The sequence below is a fragment of the Carassius auratus genome, chromosome 41 (genome assembly GCF_003368295.1).
Source record: "Carassius auratus strain Wakin chromosome 41, ASM336829v1, whole genome shotgun sequence".
NCBI classification, from domain to species: Eukaryota; Metazoa; Chordata; class Actinopteri; order Cypriniformes; family Cyprinidae; genus Carassius; species Carassius auratus.
In genome coordinates this window covers 1,765,375-1,792,030 of record NC_039283.1, presented here as the reverse complement: position 1 = coordinate 1,792,030, position 26,656 = coordinate 1,765,375, and the positions used below count along the sequence as shown (strand labels likewise).

Genomic DNA, 26,656 nt, shown 5'->3' with positions numbered 1-26,656 from the left:
CACTTAAACAGATTCTGTGGAGAATTACCTCCAGTATCCCTGAACTGAACTGCTTTTTCTCAAATATTCTAGTCATCTTAAAAGATAGATAGATGTATAGATAGATAGCTAGATAGATATAGATATACAGATATACATAGATTCAGATAGATAGATTCAGATTTATAGTTTCAGATTTATTCAATGATTGTTTGAGTTATTGATATGAAACCAAATTCATTTAAGACCTGACAAAAAAAAAAAAAAAAACATAAATGACTGTCTGCAAAAAAACAATTTGCTCTAATGTAATTATAAGTGGAATAATTGCTTAAGTAGAATAATTTAACTAAATGACAAAACTAATGGAATGCCTTTGAAATGCTGTTTTGTAATTTCTGCAAAACAAAAAAAAGCATCACATCAGAGTTCGTAACCCTGCACATGCTAGATCTCTAAGTGTCCATTTAGTCACTTCTGTAATTTGAATATTGCATTTCAGGACCACTATGCTGTTTACAAACTGGATAATTGCATTTTTTATTGTTGAAAATTCACACAAAATGAACACCTCCTTAATAATCAATAATGAAGATGTTGTTCCATGAAAGGTGTTAAAGAGTTTTCAGTCTCCATTTAATAGACTACAATGCGCAACTTGCTGTAAAAATGGATCCAGTAATTAACCATTACTGCTAAAGACTAAATTAGGCGATTTTGAAAACAAAAAGTCCTTGTCTTTTAAGCTGTCGGTTAATTGTATCTCTGCTAAAATGCACATCTACAGCTGGATGACACCTCATTCTCTTGTGAAGTCCCGAACACTTTGGGCTTGTATCTAAATACTGCAGGCATTGGTACCAGACTCTGCTAATTATTTTAGAACATCGCTTCCAGGCTCGACATTATTCCTCATTATTATGACTGAAATTGTTGTTTTCTGAGTCTATTGTCTACTGGAGCACTTATTTTTGGCCTTCACTGCTTCAATGGGAAGCGATTATGCACCAGCTCACACATTTTAATGAAGCTATTATATTCTCGATCGCCCACTCCAACCAATACTGATGGCAAGCTAATGGTTTGTTTTTATTTGTATATTTTTTTAAACAATGACAGTTCCAGTGGGAATGCATAAACCCCAAATATAAAGTCAAGAAGAAGAATTACAAGAACTCTGGGATTGTCATTCTGAATCAGTGCAAGGTAATATTTTCTCATCATAAAATGTTTCTCTCTAGAGGACCTTGTCTCCTCCCCGTAGGCCTTGTATTTCAAAAAGCGACAGTGTCATGCTGTCATCAGAGGCGTTGATGGTTATAGTAGAGGTGGGAACTTCACATGGCTAGAAGTCATTCCATCCGGCTAAAATGCAAGATCCCAGCTCTGCAAATGGCCACTGTATTTGATCACAATTGACATAAATTAGAAATGATGAGAAGGAGATAGCAACATGCAAGTGTCTGAATTTGTGATAACCTGCCCTTTTGTATCCACAGATAATTAAGATGCATTCCTTTCTGGACTACATCATGGGTGGTTGTCAAATACAGTTTACAGTAAGTCCAGGCGGATAAAACTCATGCTTTCTTAGTTGATGGAGTTTGTTTATCTCTGTTTATATCTATAAAGTGAATCATCCATTATTATTATTATTATCTCTGATATTAGCAAAGCCGCCAGTTTTGTTTAATTAATTATGTTATTATTAGACAGAACACTCATGATTTATTATTCATTAACATGTACATACTAATGGGAACAGGAAAAACAAAGTATCATTCTAAATGTTTTTGTGTGTGTGTGTGTGTGTGCATAATTTATAAGTAATAATTGTCTCACCTGCTTACAACGCTGATAATTTTGCATGACACTTTTGTGTGCACCGTGGTGTTTCATTGCTTTTATTATGTCATAATAAGTTCTTCCTTAATTGTTGTCATGTACAATCTCCTGAATTAGTTTCAATTCAGTTGACCTCATGTTTGTTTTATGAATTTATGTAACATGCATTTTTAATGTGTAAATTTTTCTCTAGAAAGCAAACTACTAGACCTGCGATTTTTACAAACCTTTTCTGCTTAAACAGAAAATGGTATTGCTAAGGGAGAAAACTTATGGGTTGGTGATCGAAACTGTTTCAAGATGTTGGGTATAACCTTCCCACTGATTTGCAGTGTTACATTGTCCAAAGTTTTTATTTTAGTGGTTGTCATCTTAAAAGGGTTTGAGAACCACTTCTTATGTTTTGTGATCATGGGAAAAAAAAGTCAGTCACATGTGTCCATGCTATTGAATTTTAGTGCATGGCTTTATAAATTCATGCATTTTACAACTCTATACAGTCTGTTTACTCTCTGTCAATGCTGGTAGGAGACAGCACTCTGTAGAGATTCTCCACATGGTGTATACATTTTGAGTAATTAGTATCAAAGCAATACTTTGATTGCTGCTTGTCTTTTCAGGTAGCGATTGATTTCACAGCCTCTAATGGGGATCCTAGAAACAGTTGTTCGTTACACTACATCCACCCCTACCAGCCTAATGAGTATCTGAAAGCTTTAGTCGCAGTGGGGGAGATTTGCCAAGACTATGACAGGTGAGCAGGCTGAACAGCCAATCAAATCCCAACTTCAACTCTCTCGGTTCTCGACTTTCTTTCATACACCAGTTGTTTAGGTTCACACATATGTGAGTCAGTTCTCAGAGTCCCAACATTGGGATTTAGTTTTTTATGTAATGTATAGGCTGTCTAAATCATAAAATCATAAAAATGTGATGTGAATGAAACAAGGGCTCAAGATTTGGCTGGTTAGCATGGTTCTAAAAACTTGTAGATGTGGATGCATCATTCACCATTGATGGCCATTCAAAAGGAGCCATGTATTCTGATCAAAGAACATTTTTCACTAGAAAAAAATATAAATATTTCATATGATAGAAGGTGTTTTACCCACAGTGAAATGTATTTATTTATTTTTTAACCGAAAGCCCTGGAGCACATAGAGCAATATGCTGGTCAAACATTGCTTTATACATGTTGTTATGGTGCCTTGGAAGCTGGTTTGAGACTAGTTTCCTTAGGAGGTACCTTAATACAAAATCACCGTCTGTAAAATCAGTGAATGATTTACTCCTGTAAGCACACAGTTAATATGAAGAAATGCGATGTCCTGAACTTCAGAGATTAAAAAGGGAAAATAGTTATTGTGACAGGACCAAGATGCATCACAGTAAACTTAATTCACAGTGCTGTTTACTTCAAACAGTAAATAGAGAGTGGTTAATTGGATTTTTGAATAAATAAACAAAAACATTGTTTTATCCCAATTTACATAGATGTTCTATTTTGCTGTAAAAACAAAACAGATTGGGCCTGTTTTAATTAACGATGTGTTAAATGTGGGAGTTACGATTGAACAGCCTGTTTTTTTCAAATCATTTTTTATTAGACCTGTGGCCTTTGCATTTTAACATTTGGTGCTTCTTTAGAAACCCTGAAGCAGTTTTTGCATAACATGCTTAATCCTAGCATTTTTTGACCACTGTAGCTGAACTGTTATTACAGTGCTCTGAAAGGTCATTCAAAAGCTCATTTCCAGCACCATGTCGTGCTCCGGCATCACTCCAGAACGAGATGAATGCATATCCATCAGGACGTCTGGTTGGGATGAAATCTGAAATCACAGTGATTTGGCAGGCACTAACAACAATTATGCAAATCTGTGTCCATTACAAATGAGCAGTGATGAGGGGCAATTGAGACAGGAAAGCATGATGGGAAATTCGGTAAGTAATCCTCAAGATCCTCAATGCAGGCCAGCTCTAATCACCTGTCCGTTTTTTTTCTGGCAGTGACAAAATGTTCCCAGCCTTTGGCTTTGGTGCTCGGATACCTCCGGACTTCAAGGTAACTTCTTTAACATTTATAGTGAGGGGTGCAAGGGGAATTTTGCATTAATGGGATAAAGAGTGAACAATGCTTCTTCTTAGGCTACCACTGGAGAAAACTGATGTCAGAAGGTTAATTTCCCTCCGACAGATAATGTGCCTTTGTTCTGAGCTGAGAGTGTTTTGTATTCATAGGCTTAAATAGTTTTGAATAAATAGATTAAATATATCTGGATGTGCAGCCCTCACTCCAGACTTATTGTTAAAATCTCTTAAAAATCTTAAAAAATTGGTAATTAAAATTGTGTTCATTTACAATGTGAAGAGAAAGGCTGGAATTGGGAAGGCTGGCAGAAAAGCTGAATGTATATTATCCTGCTTATTTCAAGACTATTGACTTCACATAAATAAATAAATAAATAAATAAATAAATAAATAAATAAATAAATGTACATTAAATATTGATTAAAGTTTAATTTATTTATCATGTGAGAAGATAGCAAAGTGGTAGCTGAGATATGAAACTAGCACAACTATGAAATCAGGTGCCTGGGACAATTATACAATTTATCAGTCAATATATAAAAATATTAGACTAGCTGACCAATTATAATCAACACAGCACAATTGCAAGACTAAATAAAGAATTCAATGCACAGGATGTTGAGTTTTTTTTTCTCCAACCAAAATAGTTCCAAGCATGGTCAACACTTCAATAAACACTTGGATCTGAATGAACTGTGGGAATGAATGAACAAATCATTATTTTGAACCGGTTCTATTCAGTAAACAGATTGAACCACTTCACCCAATCAGACTAAATCGTTTGAAATTGTTACCATGTTGAATCAGCAGTCAGTCGATGAACTAAGTGCTCTCTCAAATGTGTTCAGTATTCAGACTAAATGGAGTAATGTGGTCATAAAACTATTATTTTGTTTATTTATTTTTCTTAGTTCTGTCAATCGATTAAAAAAAATTAACTAATTAATCGCACAATTTTTTTAAATTAATCGCGATTAATCGCAATTAAAAGACTGAAACTTTTTGGATATGTAAATGTAAAATGTAAATAATTAATGTAAACTCAAGACAAAGAAACTATTTAAATTCAAAATATGATTGTTTTTTGGAATTTTTGTTTAACTTGTAACACAGATTTTCTCATGTAAACAACATACCTGCAATAAACCATCAATATCCTCCAAATTAACTGTTGGCTTGAAAGCCATATTTATTACAGAAATAAAAGCACAGGCATGTAAGTACCATTTGAATTTCAAAACAATCAATGCCAATAAAAAACAAAAATTTTTGTTATGTTGAATTCTAAGTGGACTGCAAAAAAAATCCAAAGTATAGTCATTGCCAGTGCTTTAAGTGGGCCAGTACGCACTGGTACCGCCACTTCCAAATATAGCTCTTGAGCGTACCGCCACCTCTCCGTGCGCCCAGAACGTGCTTGTAGTGTGCCGGTACGCTCATTTGGACATCTGTTTTAATAGAGGTTTTAATCTTTTACCTGCACTGCCGATTTTCAGAGCGCCCTTCACAATGCAAGCTTCCTAATTCAGCCCACCCAGAGCAGAAACTACCCATTCACCCTTAAGTTACACAAGTGAATAGCGCATGTGTCGCTTTTCCCACTGTTAAGTGTCAACAACTCAACGTGGCCGGAGAAGGTGTGTGAAACTCGTTGTGAGTTATACTAAAGCAAAATCTTGAGTATTTATTGTCTGATAAACATTAAAAACTGTCTGCGCAGGTTGAGTCGTCCTGCAGCCCCCGCTGGCTGCTCATTGGCTGCAGCATCTTTTTTTCTAAGTTCTAAAAAAATACCATAGACGGCAAGGCACAAATTTAGATATTCATTTATCTAATTAATCTATAGCCTATGCACAAAGACAATATGATCTTTTTGTCCCCTTTTTGTTTTAAAGCTTGATGAAGAGAGAGAGCGCAAGTTGCTGCAGCTGAGGAGGACAGTGATGCACGCGCACAGGAGTGATTGACAGTTCGCGGCACTGTGTACAAAAAATACTCCGCTACACAATTATTATGTTATTTTCGTTTAAGCTTATTAACGTTAGCGTTACAGAAAGGTCTGATTTACGCACTGTTACAGTCATTGTTTTTTTTTTTGTTTTTTTTTAAACAATGACATTTGAGTTCATGATTTTAATGTTGCTGTTTCTTGTGGCAGACTAAATGAAGAGTAATGTTTCTTGTGGCAGACTGAAGAGTAATCCGTGTTTTATACTGAAACTTTCCGTCTAAAAGTCCTTCCTTGGTCTTATCCATATTTCTTTGCACGTTGAACACACATAGGCCACAACTGGAAATAAAAAAAAACTGCAACCGCGTTAATTGCGTTATTTTTTTTTAACACGTTAAATTTTTCAAATTAATCGAATGCGTTAACGCGCTAATTTTGACAGCACTAATTTTTTTGCAATGAATCGTTTTGGATAAACAGTTTTTGCAATGGTTCTGGACTCAACATTACACTAAACTGATCATAGCAGTTCAAGTCAACAGTACCCAAATATAAGACTGATGACAATAAGCATAAATTACTAGAAAGATGTATCTACATATGGCTTTAATAATGTGTTTGAGTGAAGCTGGGATGTCGGAATTATGTGATGATGTAAAAAGAACTGGAGAACCACTGAAGGGAACAGTCTAAAAGAATCACTTTGCAGAAATGCATTTGGATTCCCATCATATGGTTATTTGCACCCAAATGACTCAGCGTTTGAATGAATCGGTTGAGTAAATAATTCAGTGACTTATAAAGGCAGTCCAGTGTTTAGCTCCTGAATGAAACTGTTTTGAATTATTAATTTGAGTGATAAATGACTCACTTATAAAGCTGTGATTTGTCATCACCTACTGGTGTAACCTGCAGAAATGTCACTGAAAAATCCTAACCAGACAGTGAAAAGTCCCTGCTGTTGGACTATATCAAAACACTTGGAAAGCTACTCAGCCAGTCAAATTCAGAGAACTAACAACTGCATAATATATGGTATGAATTATTTTCAAAGAGTATTTTATTGATGCCACAGATAGCCTAAGAATGTTATGTTCTTTTTTCTTTATTTTCCCCTCAGGTTTCACATGACTTTGCATTAAACTTCAATGAGGACAACCCAGAATGTGCAGGTATGATAGAGCATTTATCCCAATGTTTTATCTATTCCAGATCTTAATTTATCTCCTTAATGCAGATGCATTAACTACTCCGTCTAACCTTTGCCCACCGGGCCTGAGCTACTTAGAGCCTCAACATAACACTGGCAAAGTCAGACAGCCCTTCAGTAGTGTTGTCCCCCCACACAAAGGAGATCAATATATGCATAGATGAATTACAGAGCTACACTACTGGCAAAGGTGGACACATTAATGTTTAATGCTGCGATAAAATATATGGCCTGAGGGAAATTCTGAAGGAGGGAGGCCTGGTTGACGTTGATGTCACACCCTCCCCTTCCCAATAATAAGTCTCTCTGGACCAAGACAGCAGATAAAAATGACTGTCAACACAAAAACAGATGTTTTAAGGCAAGGAGAAATGATAGTGGTGCCTTGCTTTAGACCAGAACTTCCTGTACAGAGTTTGACGACATTGTTTAATTTTGTAGGAGACAAGTTTACATATTTTATTGCAATTTGTTACCACTCTGCTTTATTTTTAACCGCCCTGTGCTGCAAAAGCGAAGTTGTTTTTAGACCACAATCGCCTGGTAGGCTTGCGTCATCACAACCTGTTCAAAGTTTGAAACTCGTGTCTCCTAAAAGGGCGGCCGCTATCAGAGAGTAAAGATGAAAATATAAGAACAATGAATACTTAAAAAACAGAAACAGATGGGAAGTAATGTAATATAAATGATAATTCTGTCATCGTGAGAAAGCCTCTGTCAAGTCATCTGTCCACTGAAATGTAAGCCAACTCTCTTTGGGATGGTGTTGCCTTGGATGTCAAGGCAGAAGTTGCAAATGATTGGATTTTGTATTTAGTTTGCTCTCCGTTTGTGTTTGGCACTTAGCTTTCCCATCATCCCTGCCTTCAGCCATGAGCAGGATAAATTGATCATGGGTCTAGTGTATAGGTGTCACTTGATTTCCCTTGCTATTTCTGTTCCACCTCTATCAGCGCAGACACACCAGGGTGGCGCCCAGAATGGGCACAGACCACTCAGCTTTTGATCAAGCAGCCAGGCCTGTCTCGTCCAGGAATAGCAAATAGCTCACTGCCCACCAGGACACATGCCAGCCAATCTACCCCAAGCAGAGAACACACCTTTCCGCCCTGGAATAGTCTGGAAAATCCATCATGACAGTATTGCTGTCCCAACACACCTGACCAGACACACAGTGCATTTACTGTGAACGATATTGGTGTATAATTATTAGTAATTTTAACTTTCAAAATATTGACAAATCTTTGTAGACAAATCGTGGTGTCTAGGTGTCTTCTCACTCTTTCAAAGTCAATCCTTTTAAAAGTTTTGCTCAACTGGGAAAACTCGACCTTTGAGTAGTGGGGTGTAATCACCATGTCAAGGTTTGACTGGTAAGCACTATCCTGCTAGTGTCGGGACAAACCATTCTGCTGACTTTTTCTAAGAAATGTGTGTGTGTGTGTGTGTGTATATACAGTACATCTCCACTCGCATTTAAAAGGTTTGGGTCTTATGCTTATCAAGGCTTCATTTATTTGATCAAAATAGAGCAAAAACATAAATTTTGTGCAATACATTTACAATTTAAAATAATATTTTAAAATGTAATTTATTTCTACAATGGCAAATGATCCCTTAGTGTTACATGATCCTTCAGAAATCATTATAATATGCTGACTTGCTTCTCAAGAAACATTTCTTATTCTCATGACAGTTAAAACGGTTGTGCTGCTTAATATTTTGTGAAAACTGTAATGCATTTTGTTTAGGAGTCTTAGTTGAATAAAAAGTTCAAAAGAAAAGCATTTATTTGGAATATACAGTTTTATTTATATGGAAATGTTTATTTATAATAGAAATATTTTTCACTAAGGGGTTGTGGGACAGGTCACATCTCAATAACAGTCAATGAGTCCTACTGTAGGTGGAAATCCCAATGTGATATCACAACTAACAACATTTACAGATTTATATTTGCCTAATGCTAACATTACAGGGAGACACAAGGGCACATGGTGAGAGAGATTCTCACAGCAGCAGTGTGAATTGGTCAAATGTGACTGAAGATGCATGAAGACTTGGAAGGTGTTATGATGAAACGACATCAGCAGTGGGTTAATTCAAGCCTTTTAATGTCATCAGCATGACTTATCCTTTACAGATACAATGCTGTATGTGTGTCAGAGTTGAAGAGTCTATTAAGGTCGCTTTGCGGGGAAGCCACTGAAGCGATTAGATTCATTTTTTCATCCACTTTGAAAGGCTTCTCATCTTAATTCTGCTGCCACACAGCATGGCATGCTTTCACCTTTGAGTCGTTCAAGCTCACAGGTGTTAATTAAATAAAACAGTTGGAGACGTGGTGAGGAGAGACATGCTGACCTTAAGATTCATGCTCAGCGAGTCAGTAAACAGAATTACTGCTTCATTGTAGAGATTGAGCCTTAACCGACACATTCTTTTAAATATAATGCTCATAAGTTTACATACTGCATGCAGAATCTTCAAGCATTAAAAAAAGAAAAATAAATCAAATTAATGATAAATTATAAGAGATACAATTATTTTAGTATCATTGATATGCTATTGTTGTTTTGAGTTTTATTTTAGTAATTTTGTTGTGTCATTTTTAACAGTCATTTTTAATTTTAGTTTATTTAGTACTTAAACTTAAAATGAGAAATGTTGCTTTGATATCTGAAATAAAATAAATAAGTTTAAGTTTAAGATTTTTTTTATTTTATTTTGCAGGTATCCAGGGTGTGGTAGAGGCCTACCAGAATTGCCTTCCTAAGATCCAGTTGTATGGTCCCACAAACATTGCCCCGATCATCCAGAAAGTGGCCAACTTTGCCTCAGAGGAAATGCACACCAAAGAGGCCATGGTCAGTGTATTTCTATTCCATCACTCTTCATCTCTAAGGTTTCTCTTGTTCTAAAGTTTCTCTTTTCTTGCCTCGATGCAGCAATACTTCATCCTGCTCATCCTGACGGACGGTGTGATCACAGATATGGCGGACACTAGAGAGGCCATCGTCCACGCCTCTCACCTGCCCATGTCTGTCATCATCGTGGGAGTCGGAAGCGCGGATTTCACTGACATGGAGATGCTGGACGGTGATGACGGAATCCTTCGTTCGCCTAAAGGGGAACCAGTGTTGCGTGACATCGTACAGTTTGTGCCGTTCCGTAACTTCAAACATGTGAGTTTACACGGTCATATTAAAAGTGTGTGTGTGTCTATGTATGTATATATATATAGAAAAAGACACTGATAAAAAGGCAATAAACAAATATTAAAATTACTTAATGAATAAATAAATGAATAGGGTCCATATTATGGTACTTATTTGGTGTTGCATTAGGGCCTTTCGCACCACTTTAGTTCCAGAACTAATTGTACACGCAAACTATTTCCCAGTACCATTTAAAGGGTTGCATTCGCACCGACTGTGTGTACTAGGACGTGAAGTAAGCCAGTCGACAGAGATGTCATTTGTGCGCAACGTTAACAAAAAAGAATAACGTTAACAACAGCAGGATGGAGGACGCTCTGATCGGAGTTGTGTTTTTGTTGTGTTTCGCGGGTTTCACAATAATGGACATGGAATGTCGACGTATACGTACAGCGATTGAAAGAACGGAAAGCGTCTGTCATCATACTTGCGAAATAAGTTGACACAATGTTTACAGTATGTTACACAGCGTTTTAAATCATGGTGGGCCAGGGCATTTTCTAACACGTCTGGCCAATCAATATCTACTTACATCAAGGATGGTACCAGTTGTGCTGGTTAGACCCTGTTCCGGAGGAGGAGCTAATTTTGTTCTCGAAAAAGGCAGTCCGGTACTGAAACCCCTTGTCGTGAACGCGCCTGCTTGAGCGACCAAAAGCTGGAGTTTACAGTTTATACACGTTTAAAAATCTATACTTTTCTTACACCAACACATTTTGCTTCAGAATGGATTTATTAACACCACATGTGGAGTAGTTTTATGATGGATGGATGCACTATTTTTTAGCTTCAAAAACAGGGGCACCATTCACTAAAATTATACAGCTTGGAAAAGCCAAGACATTTTTTTATATAACTCCTCTTATAGAGGAATGTCAGATATAGGGTGCCCTGATGATGAGTAAATCATGGGCTAATACAATTTTTTGGGTGAACTATCCCTTTAACTGTCACACACCTGGACTCATTTAATGTTTTTGCCCCAGTGACCCAGTTTCTGTCTTCCGTGATTAGTTCCCAGGTGTGTCTATTATCTTCCTCATGTGTTCCATGTCCCTGTTAATTTAATGATTCCATCCACCTGTGTTTCCCCAATTATCCTTTGTACTTAAGCCTTGTCCTTTCAGTTCTGTTTGGTCGGGTCTTCATTCATCACTTGCTACTTACGTGTGTCTACCTCTGTGCTCCATGTTGGATATCCCCTGTGTTGTTTATATTAAAAACCTTATTCCGTTTATCCTCGACTCCGTATTCCTTCAGGCAGCGTAAAACCGTGACAGAAGACCCGACCTCAAAAGAGAAAATAGAAAACTGCGTGTTCTTCCCTCCGTTTTGTTTTTGTGTTTTCAAAGTCTTTTCTTTTCTTAGTGTTTCTATGGATCCCCTCTATCGTCCCGAATTCCTCATCCTTCTGCTGAAGCAGGAAGAACGCTCTCTCGAGGACCACACCAGATGGTTTTCCTTATTAGCTAATGCCACCAGCTACCCGGACGGCGCGCTCTGCACCTTCTACAACACCAGCCTGAACTCCAAATGCAGAGCGTTGTCGTCCGAAGATGGTCCTCGAGAGGATTTCGCCGCATACGTGGAGTGGACTCTGGCGAGAAATGGGTCACCTCTCACCGTCTGCCCCATAGAGGACCTCGCCAGCCCCACTCCCGACCCAGAGACCAGCCAGCCACCATCACGCCGCACGGAGCCAGAGCCCACCGCAGCCGCAGAGCCCGAGCCATCCACTGTCAGGGAACAGGATCTCGAGAGCACGACTGACCAGGTGTGTGAGCCGGCAACACCGTGCATCGTGGGAGTCCTCGTGGAGATCGAGGGCGTGGAGGAAAGCCCTGCCCACACTCCTGCGACTGAGGGTGAGCTGTATACAGTCTCTGAAAGTCATATGGAGCAAGTTCTGGATCTGATGGACTGGTCTACGGAGGTAATCCCTAATATTCCTGTTTCCCCGCTGGTTCCGTCCAGCCCTGATTCCCCTGTATACCCTCTCAGTCTCCCACTCCTACCTCCTCCAGTCATTTCCTCTGCTCCATTTCCGCTGGTTCCGCCCAGCCCTGAGTTTTCTGTTTCTCCGCTGGTTCCGCCCAGCCCTGAGTTTTCTGTTTCTCCGCTGGTTACGCCCAGCCCTGAATCTTCTGTTTCTCCGCTGGTTACGCCCAGCCCTGAGTTTTCTGTTTCTCCGCTGGTTACGCCCAGCCCTGAGTTTTCTGTTTCTCCGCTGGTTACGCCCAGCCCTGAATTTTCTGTTTCTCCGCTGGTTACGCCCAGCCCTGAGTTTTCTGTTTCTCCGCTGGTTACGCCCAGCCCTGAGTTTTCTGTTTCTCCGCTGGTTACGCCCAGCCCTGAATTTTCTGTTTCTCCGCTGGTTACGCCCAGCCCTGAGTTTTCTGTTTCTCCGCTGGTTACGCCCAGCCCTGAGTTTCCTGTATCTCCGCTGGCTCCGCCCAGCTCTGAATCTTCTGTTTCTCCGCTGGTTCCGCCCAGCTCTGAATCTTCTGTGTCTCCGCTGGTTCCGCCCAGCTCTGAATCTTCTGTGTCTCCGCTGGTTCCGCCCAGCTCTGAATCTTCTGTGTCTCCTGTATTCCCTCCCAGCCTCCCTCTCCCGCCTCCTCTCAAACCTGCTGGTCCCTCTACTCCTCTTTCGCTGGTTCCGTCCAGTCCTGATCCTCCTGTCCTTCCTCCCATCCTTCTCCTCTCTCCTCCTCCTAGACCAGCCAGTTCCTCGCCATCCCTGCTGGTGCCAGTCAGTCCCGCAGCTCACCCTCAGTCCGCGCCATCGGGGCGCGGTGGTTCGCCGCTGGACTGCCAGTCTCCAGCTCCGCCTTGGCGTGTTAAGGCCCTGTCTCCGCCTCCAGCCTCCGAGCCCTGGACTCCTCCTCGGTCCTTCGACCCAGCGGCTCCGCCTTGGCTCTTAGCTCCCTCGTCTCCACCGTGGCCTGTCATCCCACCTGCTCCACCGGGCTCCCTCGTCCCTCCGGCTCCACCTTGGTCAGTCGTCGACCATCCGCCGCCTCGGGACTCCACTCCTCTGGTTCCACCTCGTCACTCCATCCCTCCGGCTCTGTCAGGCTCCTCCTTCCCTCCGGTTCCACCTCCATCCTCGGTCGCTCCGGCTCCACATCGGTCTGCCAGGACCCTGCCTCCGCCTTGGTCGCCTGAGCCTTCTGCTCCACCTAGGCCCTCCGGAACCTCGACGTCCCCCTGGCTCTGCGGCTGTGCTGCTCCATCTTGGGCTCCTCACCCACCGGTGCAGTCTCCGCCTGTCGGCCCCCTGGTGTCGTCGACCCTTCCTTCACCATGGCTCCTCCCGCCGTCGACTCCACCTTGGATCTCCGTCCTGGCTGGTCTCTGGTGGACCATCTGGCTCCTCCTGCTCCTGTCTCCTCCCTGGCTCCTCCCTCCGTCGTCTCCTCCCTGGCTCCTCCTTCTGTGGTCCCTGTCTGCTGGCCCCCTCCTGGGAGTCCGTCCTCCACCGGAACCTCCTCCCAAGTTCCCACCCACGCCTCCCTCTGTTGTTTCTACGGTGCGAGGACGCACCTACCGGGAGGGGGGAGTACTGTCACACACCTGGACTCATTTAATGTTTTTGCCCCAGTGACCCAGTTTCTGTCTTCCGTGATTAGTTCCCAGGTGTGTCTATTATCTTCCTCATGTGTTCCATGTCCCTGTTAATTTAATGATTCCATCCACCTGTGTTTCCCCAATTATCCTTTGTACTTAAGCCTTGTCCTTTCAGTTCTGTTTGGTCGGGTCTTCATTCATCACTTGCTACTTACGTGTGTCTACCTCTGTGCTCCATGTTGGATATCCCCTGTGTTGTTTATATTAAAAACCTTATTCCGTTTATCCTCGACTCCGTATTCCTTCAGGCAGCGTAAAACCGTGACATTAACTAGAATGTGACAAACACCAACATTTTAGCAGTTTGTAGAAGGCTGTGTTTTTAATAAAGAGCCGAGAGGTTGTCTGAGGAAGGTTCTTCATTTTGTCTGTAAGATGTATTTTTTCTGAAAGAAATTAATACTTTTTTTAAGCACAGATTACAATTATCAAACATGAAAGTAATAACATTTTATCTGCTGTTCTTTTGTACTTTCTAAAACATTGTACCATAAACAAGGTCAAGACCTCTGAGATGGAACAGGATTAAATGCTAATTTTCAGGGGCAGAGACAGACTTTTAATGCATTTAAAACTAGCTATCAGAATAATTTAGTTAGATACAGTTTATCAAATAGATCTAGAAGTTTCTAAACTTATATCAATATTAAACTGTTTATACAAGTCAACATGTAGAAAAAGAGTGTCCATATCAGCCGAAGTGACGGTTTATTGGGATCCTCTTGGGAAATGTGCCCAGATTTGTTTTCTTTCCAGACATGTACTGCATTGATAGCCCCTAACAAACAAAAAACCCATCTCGGCTCATCATCTCCTCCATCTAATTGCTCCGCAGGGGTTGGAGGGGTTTGATGTGGGTATCTTCTGATTTCCTCTCAGCTCCTCAAGGCAACTTTTTAGTCACATGAGTCACTTTTGCTCAAGTCTTAGGATGCTTTTCCTCACCATGCTTGTGGGTTTCAGCAAGTACAGTATCTTCACACATCATTAGCGCAGGAATGGCAAACTGGACCAGATGGCGAAATGGATAAATGTCCCTGCAAATGTTTGATTCACTGTTTGTTTCTGTTCTTCTACTACTTCTTAGGCCTCTCCTGCTGCTTTGGCAAAAAGTGTCTTAGCCGAAGTCCCAAACCAGGTGGTGGACTATTACAACAGCAAGGGGATCAAGCCCAAGTGCCCCAGCGAGTACGAGTCTTCCAGGACATTTGGCCACTGAAGCGCCAAGCTATTTTTCTTAATACAAAACTAGCACGTTTCTGTGAATTTGACTTTGTTTTGCATGCGTAGCCTTTGAGGCTTGCATAGATGTACTGTATACATGTACAGACTTACAACTATGAAGAAAGCAAAAACTCAAAAAGTCCTACTGATGTAAGCATGATGAATGGAATTATCTGAAGAATAGTCGGATTATCTGTTGTTTTCTTTTATATAAAGGTTTATTGAGATTTTGCTACATTTCGTAATGTTCTTACATTGTAAAGCATTTTGGATCTTAGGGAATGAATAGCAATTTGCATTAGGTTATCTGTGGACATTCAGACTTTCTTTTTCTCTCTTTTTTGTTCTTTTTTCTGCAGATGCAGGGCCAGATGCATGATTGTATTTTGCATGTTAATAATAATCCAGCCTCGATTTTCTACCTGTTCTTTTGGGGCCTGTTAAATGATTTTATGTGAAGCTGCTCTTCTGAAACTTGTCCACAAATAAAGATTTAGAATGAAGTATTTTTTGGTAGTTAAGTGATGATGTAACAAACTGTTTAAAAATAAATTTTGTGTTATGAATGATGCTTATTTTGCGTGATTTTTTTGAAGCCACGAAACAAGTTGTTAACTGATGTTTTGATAATACTAAAGAAACAGCTCACCCAAAAACTATTTACCTTAAGTTTAACTATATATATATATAAATGTGTTAATTTGTTTTTTTTTTCTTTTATATTCTCAACCATAAATCTGAAATTAGTTTACAAGAGTAAGATATAGGAAACAACAACACTTACTACACACTGTTGAAACTTTATACTTTGACCTATATTTTACAAGTGCTACACTTTCTAATGAGATTTCATTTTGTTTTTGCAGTAGTCAGTTCTTTAGTTCCAGGCTCATAAAGCTGAGAAATGTATTTTAGAAACTGCTAGACATGCTCATTATAGGTAATGTCTGGGGACTATTTTTCATAAAAATAAAATGCAAAAAGCATCAACGTAATGTGTGTGGGTCGTCAAACTGTCATAATGCAGGCTGACAGAGCTGCCGTGAACCTCTGACACTCCAGCTTTCCCCCGAAGACCAGCTGCTGGTTCATACTGAAGTCCTTGAATGTACAGTACATCTCTACTATGACTGAAAATCTCAACTGATCCCGAGTCATTTAACATTTCACGTGGACTAATTTTATATTTTTTGGCAGTGTTAAACTTACAATTACTGATGAAAATGTTTGTTAAAGTATGCATGCATGTATTTTTATTTATTTATTCCAACAGTGAAGACAACGACCCTGATAGTGATTTTGAATCAAAACACAAAACACTGCAAGATGAACGTAGATATAAAATTACAAGAATGTCGGTGCTTACCGATAAGCTATGTAAGCATAAATATAATATTAATCATACTGTTAAAAAAAACTTTTTTTAAAAATATATGTCATGAAATATGAGTGAAGATTAATTAAAGGGGTCGTATGATGCGATTTCAATTGTTCCTTTCTCTTTGGATTGTTACAAGCTGTTAGTGAATAGATACGATCCCTAAAGTAGAAAAGACTAAAGTCTCAAACTCAAAGAGGTATTCTTTAAAAAAGTTAAGACTCGTTCACAGCCCCCTAAAAATGGCTTGCTTAAACACGCCCCCACATGTCTATGTCACTGTGGGAAGATTTACATAACACCGCCCAAATGTTCACGCAAAGAAAGAAGTGTCACTTATTCTCGCTGTAGTATTGTTGCTGCTGCCGCCATATCGTAGAGACGCTGTGTTTCGTTGTAAAAGTGAAAATACTTTGGTTTTCCAAAAGAGGACACAACTAGAGATCATTGGTTAAGTTGAATTTACGACACTGTTCCGGAAGAGTTCAAACTAAATATTTGTGTGTGTGCAACTAAGTTTCTGGAGGACGAGGACTGTTTCTTGAACCTGGGAGAGTACAATGCCGGATGTTCTGAGTCTGTCTCTCTGCCTATAAGTATGTTTTCATATTCAAAGAATTTTCTACTGATGATTCAAACACAAGTTTTAAGAAGTGTAGCGCTTGTTGTTTGTCGTTTCTCCAATCACAAATCCAGACATGTTTTTATCTTTACACGGCGTGATGCAACAAAACATGTAAAAAGAGAGTATAATTCATTCTAATTCATAATTATGTCCCCATTGGATGCAACAAATGCCTTTTTTGTAATGGGTTTTAGTGTTTTTGTCTGGTCCTGTTGGGAATGGTAAGGGGCGTAACATTTCCGTCACACGCTAGAGGTATTCAGCCAATTACAACACACTGGATCTCAGAGCACACCTCGCTTTTCAGAAAGGCGGGGCATAGAGGAGAAACAATAATGTGCAGTGTGTGGAAAATAATGTGTTTTTTGAAACTGCATAAACATTTCATTAAACCAATAATGTTATTTTTAGCAACGTCATATGGCCCCATTAAATATATTTTTTAAATTGAAAATAATATATATTTAGTTACAACCTCCATACCCAAATATATTTCAAAATGTATTTCAGGGGCAAGATGATACATTTCCAGTCTTACAGTAGCCTACATTTAAACTAACTATAAATGTGGGTTGCTTACTAGATGTATAATGATTTAGTCATGTAAAAAAAATTAATGTATTGTAATATGTACGTTTTCAGAACATTGTAAAGTATAGTATGTTCCTTGTTGATTTTTAACAAAAAAATTTATTTATTACAATAAATGTTATGTAAATGTATTATTTTGTAAAATTTCAAATCATTTTCAAATGGTTAAAAAATATCTATATTTATATATATTTTTAATATATATAAAAAATGAAAATGTTCATATATGAAAAAATATTTTAAATGTTATATATAAATGAAAAAAAAAAAGATTTTCCATATGGCCTGGTGGTGAAAGCATCATCTTTGAAATGGCTCTAAATCTACAAAACTTCCTCATAACTGATGTCACATTTATTAATTGTGTAACGCAAGGAATATGTTCAAAAACCACATCCACATATTAGTCTCTGAAGGTTTTAGTGGTACTTCATTATCTCATTTGTTCTCAATCAGCCAGAACATATTGTGACTCCCTAAAAGCGTGCATGGGTCATTTGTATTTTATTGGGTTCATCATTGATCTGCCACTCGAGGACAACCACAGGATCCAACATCATTAGGCCTATGCATTCTGAAGAGCTTTTGGCTTCGATTGGCTCAGATTGTGTTGTTGTCATGGAGATTTGCGGCCCAGGCAGCGGTTTGAAGTGTAACGTGAGTGAAATTAAAATAAAAAAGTATGAATATAAAAAGAAAGTAATGTCTCAGTTCAATAGCATCATTTTCTACTCAGTAAAACTGTGAGAAGAATATAAATCTAGTCATCAAAAAAAAAAAAGTCAGATTCAGTGACTAACATCTGTTCTACGAGAAAATGGTGTTTTGCATCCACTCACTTTAAATAAAATATAAACAGATGCATAAAACTAATTAGAATACAGGACAGAAAGTCTCATGTGGCGTGTGCATACTCGTCGTGTCACCAATCAACAGTTTGTACCGCGAGTGTCTTAAACAATGACCCTTTTGGCATCTGCCTAGTAATTATAAGGCAACAAGCTTGTCTCAGCCCAGTTTACCAAGTGATTAAAACTTCTTTTGTTACAGCAATTGTTCATAAATAGTCTAAGGACAGGTATTAGTCTAATGAGGGTCTAGTCTCGAGGAAGATATGTGTGATTGGACCTGATTAGCTAATTAACTTTCATCAAGAGTAAAATACATATTGAATACTTGAGTAAAATAAGGGCTTTATGATGCACATTAATGGAACACAGTCTATTTGGATCATTCATTAAACAGCAATGGCTGCCAGTTAAAGTATTCACAGCCTGCTGTCTGATGTGTCTGTCTGAATCGCCATGAACCTCAAGCTGTGACAGTACGTGTCCAAATGCACTTCATTTGGACATCACAATCATGAGTCTTGGAAAGATGGAAAAGCTTGCTTAAAGTGCAAATAATGAATTAATCTTTTAAAATATTACTAGATGGCTGTATGGAATATTTCATTCCGATTGGTCATTCCTGACATTCCATAGGTATTTTGTCAGTGGCTTTCCAATCAGTTTTTTATTTGTTTACAATATATTAATTCATTTGACTATAAATTTATTTTTAAATTGTTCTCAACCCTTTACACTGCACTTTTATTTAAAGTCTGATAAAAGACTGTCTGAAAAGTATTAAAATAAAGTATTAATTTTATACACCCAATTTGTTTATGTCATTGTCTTTTTTTCAGTTAATTTATTGATTAACTGATTAACAAAATATATTTTGAATTAATATTTTAATTACATTTAAATATTTTATTAAAATAAGTATATACAAATATTTATATAAAAGTGTCTGCTAATGTTGCTTTATGTTTTCACATGCAGTGCATTTTCACCTACAGTCTGCTAAAAACTTTATGGAAACTCTGAAAGCACACACAATTTATACACGTACAGTATAACTTCAAAATTCCATGTTTAATTTAGATTTCTACACCCTTTTCTCACTCAATTTCCTGCACATAGCTGTAGAATATGGTTTAAGTTGAGCAGCGAAAGAGGAAAATGAAGGTATCCATTAGCATACTGTGAGTCCTGTGGAATTAAACTAATTGAGTTGTGGTAGCGAGCCTGTCCTCGGGAGAGATTACAGTTTTGTATAAATCACCACTATTCTTGGGAAACCTGCAATGTAATTATTCTGTACCTGGCAGGTTAACCAGATGCTGCTTTTCAGGAGAATATCAAACACATTTTAGGTTTTATTTTTATTTTTTTGCAATCCTCTGACTGTCTGCTGACATTTACTCATGACATTTACCCACTGCCTGTAAACCTGCTCAGCAGGGGGACATTTGGCTCCAGTGTAAAATTTTTGGATTCAGGGTGAGTGTGAGTTGGATGAAGGTGACTGGCACGGCTGTTAGCTGGATTTAGAGCGCTGAGCTGCCCTTGATGAGTGTGTGAGTAGCCCAGTTTATGTACTCTGACTTCTGTCACTCATGTGTACCAAACTCTCAAGTGAAAAATCACAGATATAGCTGACTTATTTTCTCTCTGAAGTGCAGAGCGACTGTCACCTCCTGCAGGAATGAGAATGCATCCTCTCTAACTGTCCTGTACTCAAACTCTTTGAGCTCCTGCTGTTGTTCTTGATTCTGTAATTGGGTGATTTGATTCTAATCGGCTATTGTTTACTTTTTTGATCAAAAAATTTGGAAAGAGTTTGACCCCCACATTGTTTGTGCTATGTATTTCCTCAAATCACCTCTTGAGAAGAGGTGTACTATTATAGTTTTCTAAGCAATCCTGCTTAGGTTTTTTTGTTGCAAGACCAAAAAAGGATGTAAATATTGAACTAAAAGCAATCGGAAACCCTCAGGACATACAAGCAATGTAGCATTACACCACTTGTTCACCAATGGATCCTCTGCAGTGAATGGGTGCCGTCAGAATGAGAGTTCAATCAGTGGATAAAAACATCACAATGAACCACAAGTAATCCAAATGACTCCAGTCCGTCAATTAATGTTTCGTAAAGCAAAAAGCAGCGTGTTTGTCAGAAACACAACCATCATTAGGGTGTTACAGCTGTGGATTGTTTTTGCTTATAATAGGTGCTTGATCTGTGCATATTTCTCTCCTGATTCAGACAAGATGACTTTTTCACTATAGAAAGCAATATTATGGAAAGAGAACTCATATTTTAGCAGGAAGCAACAGCTTGGAGAAAAAATTTATCATTGGAATAATTGATGGACTGCAGCTGTGTGCGTTACTTGTTGGTTATTTTAATGTTTTATCAGCTGTTTGGAATATAATTTTGTCACCATCCATTCACTGCAGAGGAGGATACAGCTTTTTGCACCTTTGCATCCTTTTTGCATTAGTTTTGTTGAGCACTGGTTTGTGCACAATAATCATGAGTATGATGCAAAGTTGATATTTGTCCTGAAATTCCAGCACACTGTTGCGGTTTGTAGATGACAGATCCTCTACCCAGAACCCCTCCGTAGGCAAAGCTTGTTCTGGATGGGTGATTTCACAGTCTTTGACCAGTTCCCATGGCAACATCTCAAGTGAAAACATTGAAAATTTTAACTTTTTTTCTTTTGATCCTCTGTGGATCCATGTCCTACCTTCCTTTGATCTGCTGTCACACTGATGTACAGTGCATCATAAAAATGGAGCCCCACAAAGAAAACCATAGTTTATATTTCTAGCTTTGATAGAAATCTAAGCATATTTCACTGACAGAAAGAGTGCAGTGATCCTCAAGAGGGTTTACATCAAGATCCAGGTTTTACATTTTGATGACCTCTTTTTTTTATTGTGCAAACAAAAATGCATTGAGAATTGAAAAGTACAGGCTGAATAGGAACATTCACAATTTTAGATGGTTTTGCTCAAGATCTTTGAGGAATATAGGATATATCAGGCATCCTGTACATATTGGCATCTACCTTAGCTTTTAACAAGGAACAGATAATATTGCAAGCTGTCAAAAGCATTTGGTCCTCTTTTAAAATCATATTCGTATTTATTTTACTATGATAACATGATATGATACATTTGAGCTTCATTGTCACTGTCTGAGACAATCAGACATGTGACCCATTTCTTGGTCACGACATACCAGTCGAGAAGCACCGCTGGAGTAACCTAGCTGATTAATGTAGCCGGAGAAGTGCTCTACTTATAGAACAAACAGAGCTCAGGCATGTTTCTGGCTCTATTAGAGCTTATATTTACATATTCCTCTAAAATGAATATCTTTTTGAATAATGAATGCAAATGAGATCCAGCCGACTGAGTATGTTTGGATCAGTGGAGGAATCTTTCTGTCTCTGTGTGTTCTCACAACCTTTCTCTCTTTCTGTATCATGCTCAAATGAAGCACAGCAGTGAAGAATGTTGTCTGAGACGGCGGAGGGGCATACAATGAAATATAGGATGCTGTCTTCTTATACATAGCAGTGTGATGTTTAGTGTGCTCCACTTTTCAGAATATTTTGACCAAGAACCTTATTCAGACAATAGCCTGACTGATACTCATTTTGTATTTATTGGTGGAAATGGATCAATAAATTAAGCACTTGCGAGGAAAAAAGTACACTTTAGCATACTATTACAAAGAGTAAATATTATGGCAATTATATACTTTAAAGGAATACTTAATGTAATGTTTTCAGACACTTAGCTTTTACGTTTAAATTTAAATGCAGTTAGTGATTCTGACAACTTAAGTAGGACTTAAGTATATCTTTATATGTAATTTCATATTTCTATTATCAATTAATGTAAAACTTTACTGCTGAATGTACTCACAAGCATTTATGGCAAACCAAAATATAATTTCAGATCATTAGTACTGAAACTTTTGTCACGTATTTAAATATTTTTTGTAATTGTGGTGTCTTTTGCCGGTTCTCAGAAGAATCAAACTCAGTCAGGGATTTTTCTCTCAGAAGAAAAGACTTTATTTCAAGCAAAACAAAGTCGAGCCCCCTTGCAAGGAGATCTCTCGAATGGTATTTCGTTCCTCCTTATATATTCCTATATGGGGCGGTTCCACATAGTAAAACTTTTCCTTTAGACTATACTTTTCATAAATCACAAGGGAGGGGAGGCCCTTAATGTATGTCTGACCATATGCTTTTCATTAGCTCTGTACATTCCAGGGCGTAGGCAACCTTCTATTAGATTTTAGGCCTATAAGAGTTTAATAGAATAACTTTAAAACAAAAATGGCTAGATTCACATTGATTATATACTTGATTAATTGAAACTTTACTAATAAAAATCTTCCACATATTCTCCCCTTTGAGACTTAATAAGTCTCACATTTGATTATTCTTATCCAGAGTGCTACTCCATAATCCAGTCATATTAGTTACACTACCTAGTGACTAAATAAGTCACATTGTATTATCCCCAGTGACTAGATTATGGAATTCCACTCTGAGGGATTACTGGACCAAACATCTCTCTCCTTATTTGACGAGGAGGGAGTAAAAGATCCAGTCTCCCAAATTCCTTCTTTAATAGTACACAATGTTAAAAGCGTGAGCGTGTAATTGGTTCAGCACTTGCCTGTGGTTATCACAGTTATGTATAAAAGACATAAAATACATACATTACATCAATAATTGAATATCACAAGATTATAAAAGTTGATCTTCAGCTCAGATACCTTATGTATCGTAGAGAGCCTCCCTGGGCCAAAGTTCAACTGGCACTTATATCCAGGGTATGGTTCACCCTTAGACATCTTCAACATCCTCAGAGTCAATAGAACTATCGTCCAAAGTTTGCTCATTCAAGTTCAGTTTGTTTAGCCATCCTTCATAATATTCCTCCAGACTCTTTTCAATAATCCTTTGTTGATTATTTGGGACTTTTATCACTCCCATTTGCTTAACAGTAGCATTGATGATTAATGATCTTAATAAAGGTAATACACAGCAAAATAATAATCCTCCTATTAATATGGCAACTCCTAAAAACATTCCTAGTTTAACAAACCATGCTCCCCATGCTCCAAATCTCACATCAATCCAATCCCAAATGTGTTGGTCTCTTCCGGCATTTGTTGTAATTTCATTTCTTAATTTTTTAATTTTTGTCATAACTTCACTGAAAGCTCCTCCAGGGGCGGTGTTATTTGGGATGAATGTACAACATTGATCTCCAAACATAACACAAACTCCTCCCTTGTCTGCCAAGAGCCAATTAAGAGCCTGTCTGTTTTGCCATGTCATTCTGCTTGTTGCATGCACTTGGTCGCCTAATAAGGTTAAGGCCTCATCAGTATAATTAATGAATCTTTGTTGATTATAATAGATATAATTAATCCACTCTGTATTTTTGTTGGGTGTGATCCAAACCAGGATAGACTCAAAACCTCCTTTTATTTCACTTCTTGCCTTGAATTTATTAGGAATTCCTCTTGGCTGTCCAATTGAGTCTAAATATACATTGGGGTCTGGCTCGTATCCTCTTTTAGTTCTATTGTCTTCCTTGTTTGTGCTCTGTTCTGTTCCCCATTGTGCCATGCTAACTTCTTGAAGTAACCGTACTCTTACACATATCCCTTTCCATCCAACTGGTAATGAAGGCAATAATATTTCCCCTCCACAGATCCAAAAGAAATCTGCTATTATTAATGATTGATCTTCATAAATTTCTATTGGAGGTAAGGCTATAGTTTGATTTTCACATTTTTCAGGTGCTATCTTACTTCCTTTAGTTGTTCCGAATGCTAAAAGTTCTGGAGCTCTAGAAGGAACTCCTGATTTCCAAGAATTTTTCTTATCTATATACCAAATAATAGCACATCTTCCTTTGAATTTACCCACATCTTGGGTTCCTTTTGGTTTATGGAAACACTCATATTCTTGTTTATAATCTATGCTATACCATTTTGGAATCTCTACTTTTTGTTTTTCAATTTTTATATTTTGACCTATATCTGAATACTGACACCAGGATCCCCAGAGTGGTCTAAAGAAATAATCTGTTAATTTAGGATTTCCTAAAAATCCAAGGCATTCAGCAATACAATATGGCCTGGTAAAATCTGTTAAATGACAAAAGTTTCTCCCAAATTGGGCACATTTTCGGTAGTCATATGGATTTGGTATGGCTACTACTTTGTTTAATGGAGATTTGGAGCACAGCAAGCAATTTTCTTTTCCTGTTTCTTTAGCTGTAAAGGCTGCCCATTTATACCATTCATTGTTTTGGGCTGTATCCCATAATGCATCAATTTGACTTACGTCTTCATCACCTTGAACATCATAATCAATGTCTCTACGATTTTTGATTATCGTTGGTTCTGTTGAGTTGATCACATTGTCAGTTTTGTTCAAAGGTTGTAAAGTCAATTGAAGGGAAGTCAGGTTGCTTTCTATCGGTTGTGTTTGAGTCTGCATTATGAGATGCATTAGGCATAGGATGGTCTTCAGACATGTTGTCAGACGTATTCTCTGTCTTCTCCAGTTTGTCTGACAGGAGGAAAGAGCTCTCGTCAGTTTGCACTTCATCATGTGTCTCTGATTCTTCCTCATTGCTCTCTCCTGCATTGTCTGGTTGTCTGCTTTCCTTTCTTTCTGCCTTTCCTGTGGGAACTCTAGTACAGTGGTTTAGATGATACCAGGTTGTGCTTCCCTCCACTTGGACTGCTGTAGGAGTAGCTCTCACCACTGTGTAGGGTCCTTCTCTCCTGGGCTCATTCCATTTTCTCCGGAATACCCTCAGATAAACTTGATCCCCTGGAACAACTGGACAGGCCGTCTCCGATTCCTCACTGGGCTCTTTTCTTTTTTCCTGTAAATAGATAGCTTTATGTATGGCAGTTAGTTTCTTCATATAAGAGCGAAGTTCCATTTGTAATTGTTCTAGAGGCGGTCCTTTATAGGGACCTCTACAATATGGCACAGGCATGGGTCGACCCGTAAGCATTTCATGCGGTGTTAAGTGCGTGTTTCTGTTAGTTTGCATGCGATAGCTCATTAGTGCGAGCGGTAATGCATCAATCCAATTAAGTTTAGTACTTTCACATATTTTGTTTATTTTGGCCTTGATCACTCCATTAACTCTCTCCACTATCCCTTGTGACTGAGGCCTATAAACGCATCCTAGTCTCTGTTTTATTCTTAATTGTTGCAACACTTGTTTCACAGTTTTTTGTATGAATGCCGACCCATTATCTGAACTTATTTCTGATGGAATTCCAAATCTAGGAATTACCTCTCTCGTTAGAAATTTAATTACAGTTCCTGCTCCTAGATCCGCGGATGGTACTGCTTCCACCCACCTGCTAAACCTGTCTATGATAACCAGCATGTATCTTTTGCCTTGTACACGCTTTATCATATCCACATAATCACATACAAGATGTTTAAAGGGGCCTTCAGGTGTTGGAATATGGCCTATTGGTGTCACCATGCCTTTTCTTACATTGTATTTAGCACATACTTCACATGTGGCCAAAAATTCATCCACCATTGCATATAAATAAGGAGACCAATATCCTTGCTGTTTAATTTTTCTTACTACTTCTCCCCTTGCACAATGGTCAAAACCATGTGCATCGGTAATAAGAATATTCAACAGTGAAGTAGGTGCAACAATGTGTCCTTCATGTGTACGCCAGATCTCCTGTGAGTCTTTTTTAGCTCCCCTTTGATGCCACATTGATTGTTCATATGGGCCTGCTTTTTGTTGTATTCGAATAATGTCATCCAATTGAGGATGAGGCTCGATAAGTACAACAGGTGCTAATACTGCTACCTGACACCCTGAGGCTTTTTTAGCTTCTAGATCTGCTGCATTATTTCCTTTGATGACATAGTCATTTCCCTTCTTGTGTGCTTGACATTTGATTATTGCTAGTCGTTTTGGTAGCATCATAGCAGAAATCAATTGCCCTATTTGTTCACTATGTTGGATGGGAGTCCCATCACTCTTTT

General features: G+C 38.5%; 2 protein-coding genes across 2 annotated transcripts in view; one reads left to right on the top strand and one right to left on the bottom strand.

The window, feature by feature from the left end:
• Nucleotides 1-15,695, top strand: part of cpne4a (copine IVa) — a 46,863-nt gene extending 31,168 nt beyond the window's left edge. Inside the window, exons 9-16 of the mRNA XM_026228074.1 lie at nt 1,099-1,185; nt 1,479-1,538; nt 2,445-2,578; nt 3,835-3,889; nt 6,987-7,038; nt 9,810-9,943; nt 10,025-10,261; nt 15,012-15,695. Of these exons, the coding sequence (XP_026083859.1) occupies nt 1,099-1,185; nt 1,479-1,538; nt 2,445-2,578; nt 3,835-3,889; nt 6,987-7,038; nt 9,810-9,943; nt 10,025-10,261; nt 15,012-15,143 (891 nt within the window). The 3' untranslated portion in view covers nt 15,144-15,695. The remainder of the gene's footprint in view (nt 1-1,098; nt 1,186-1,478; nt 1,539-2,444; nt 2,579-3,834; nt 3,890-6,986; nt 7,039-9,809; nt 9,944-10,024; nt 10,262-15,011) is intronic.
• Nucleotides 1-26,656, bottom strand: part of LOC113059477 (collagen alpha-6(VI) chain-like) — a 1,020,620-nt gene that overhangs the window by 738,396 nt on the left and 255,568 nt on the right.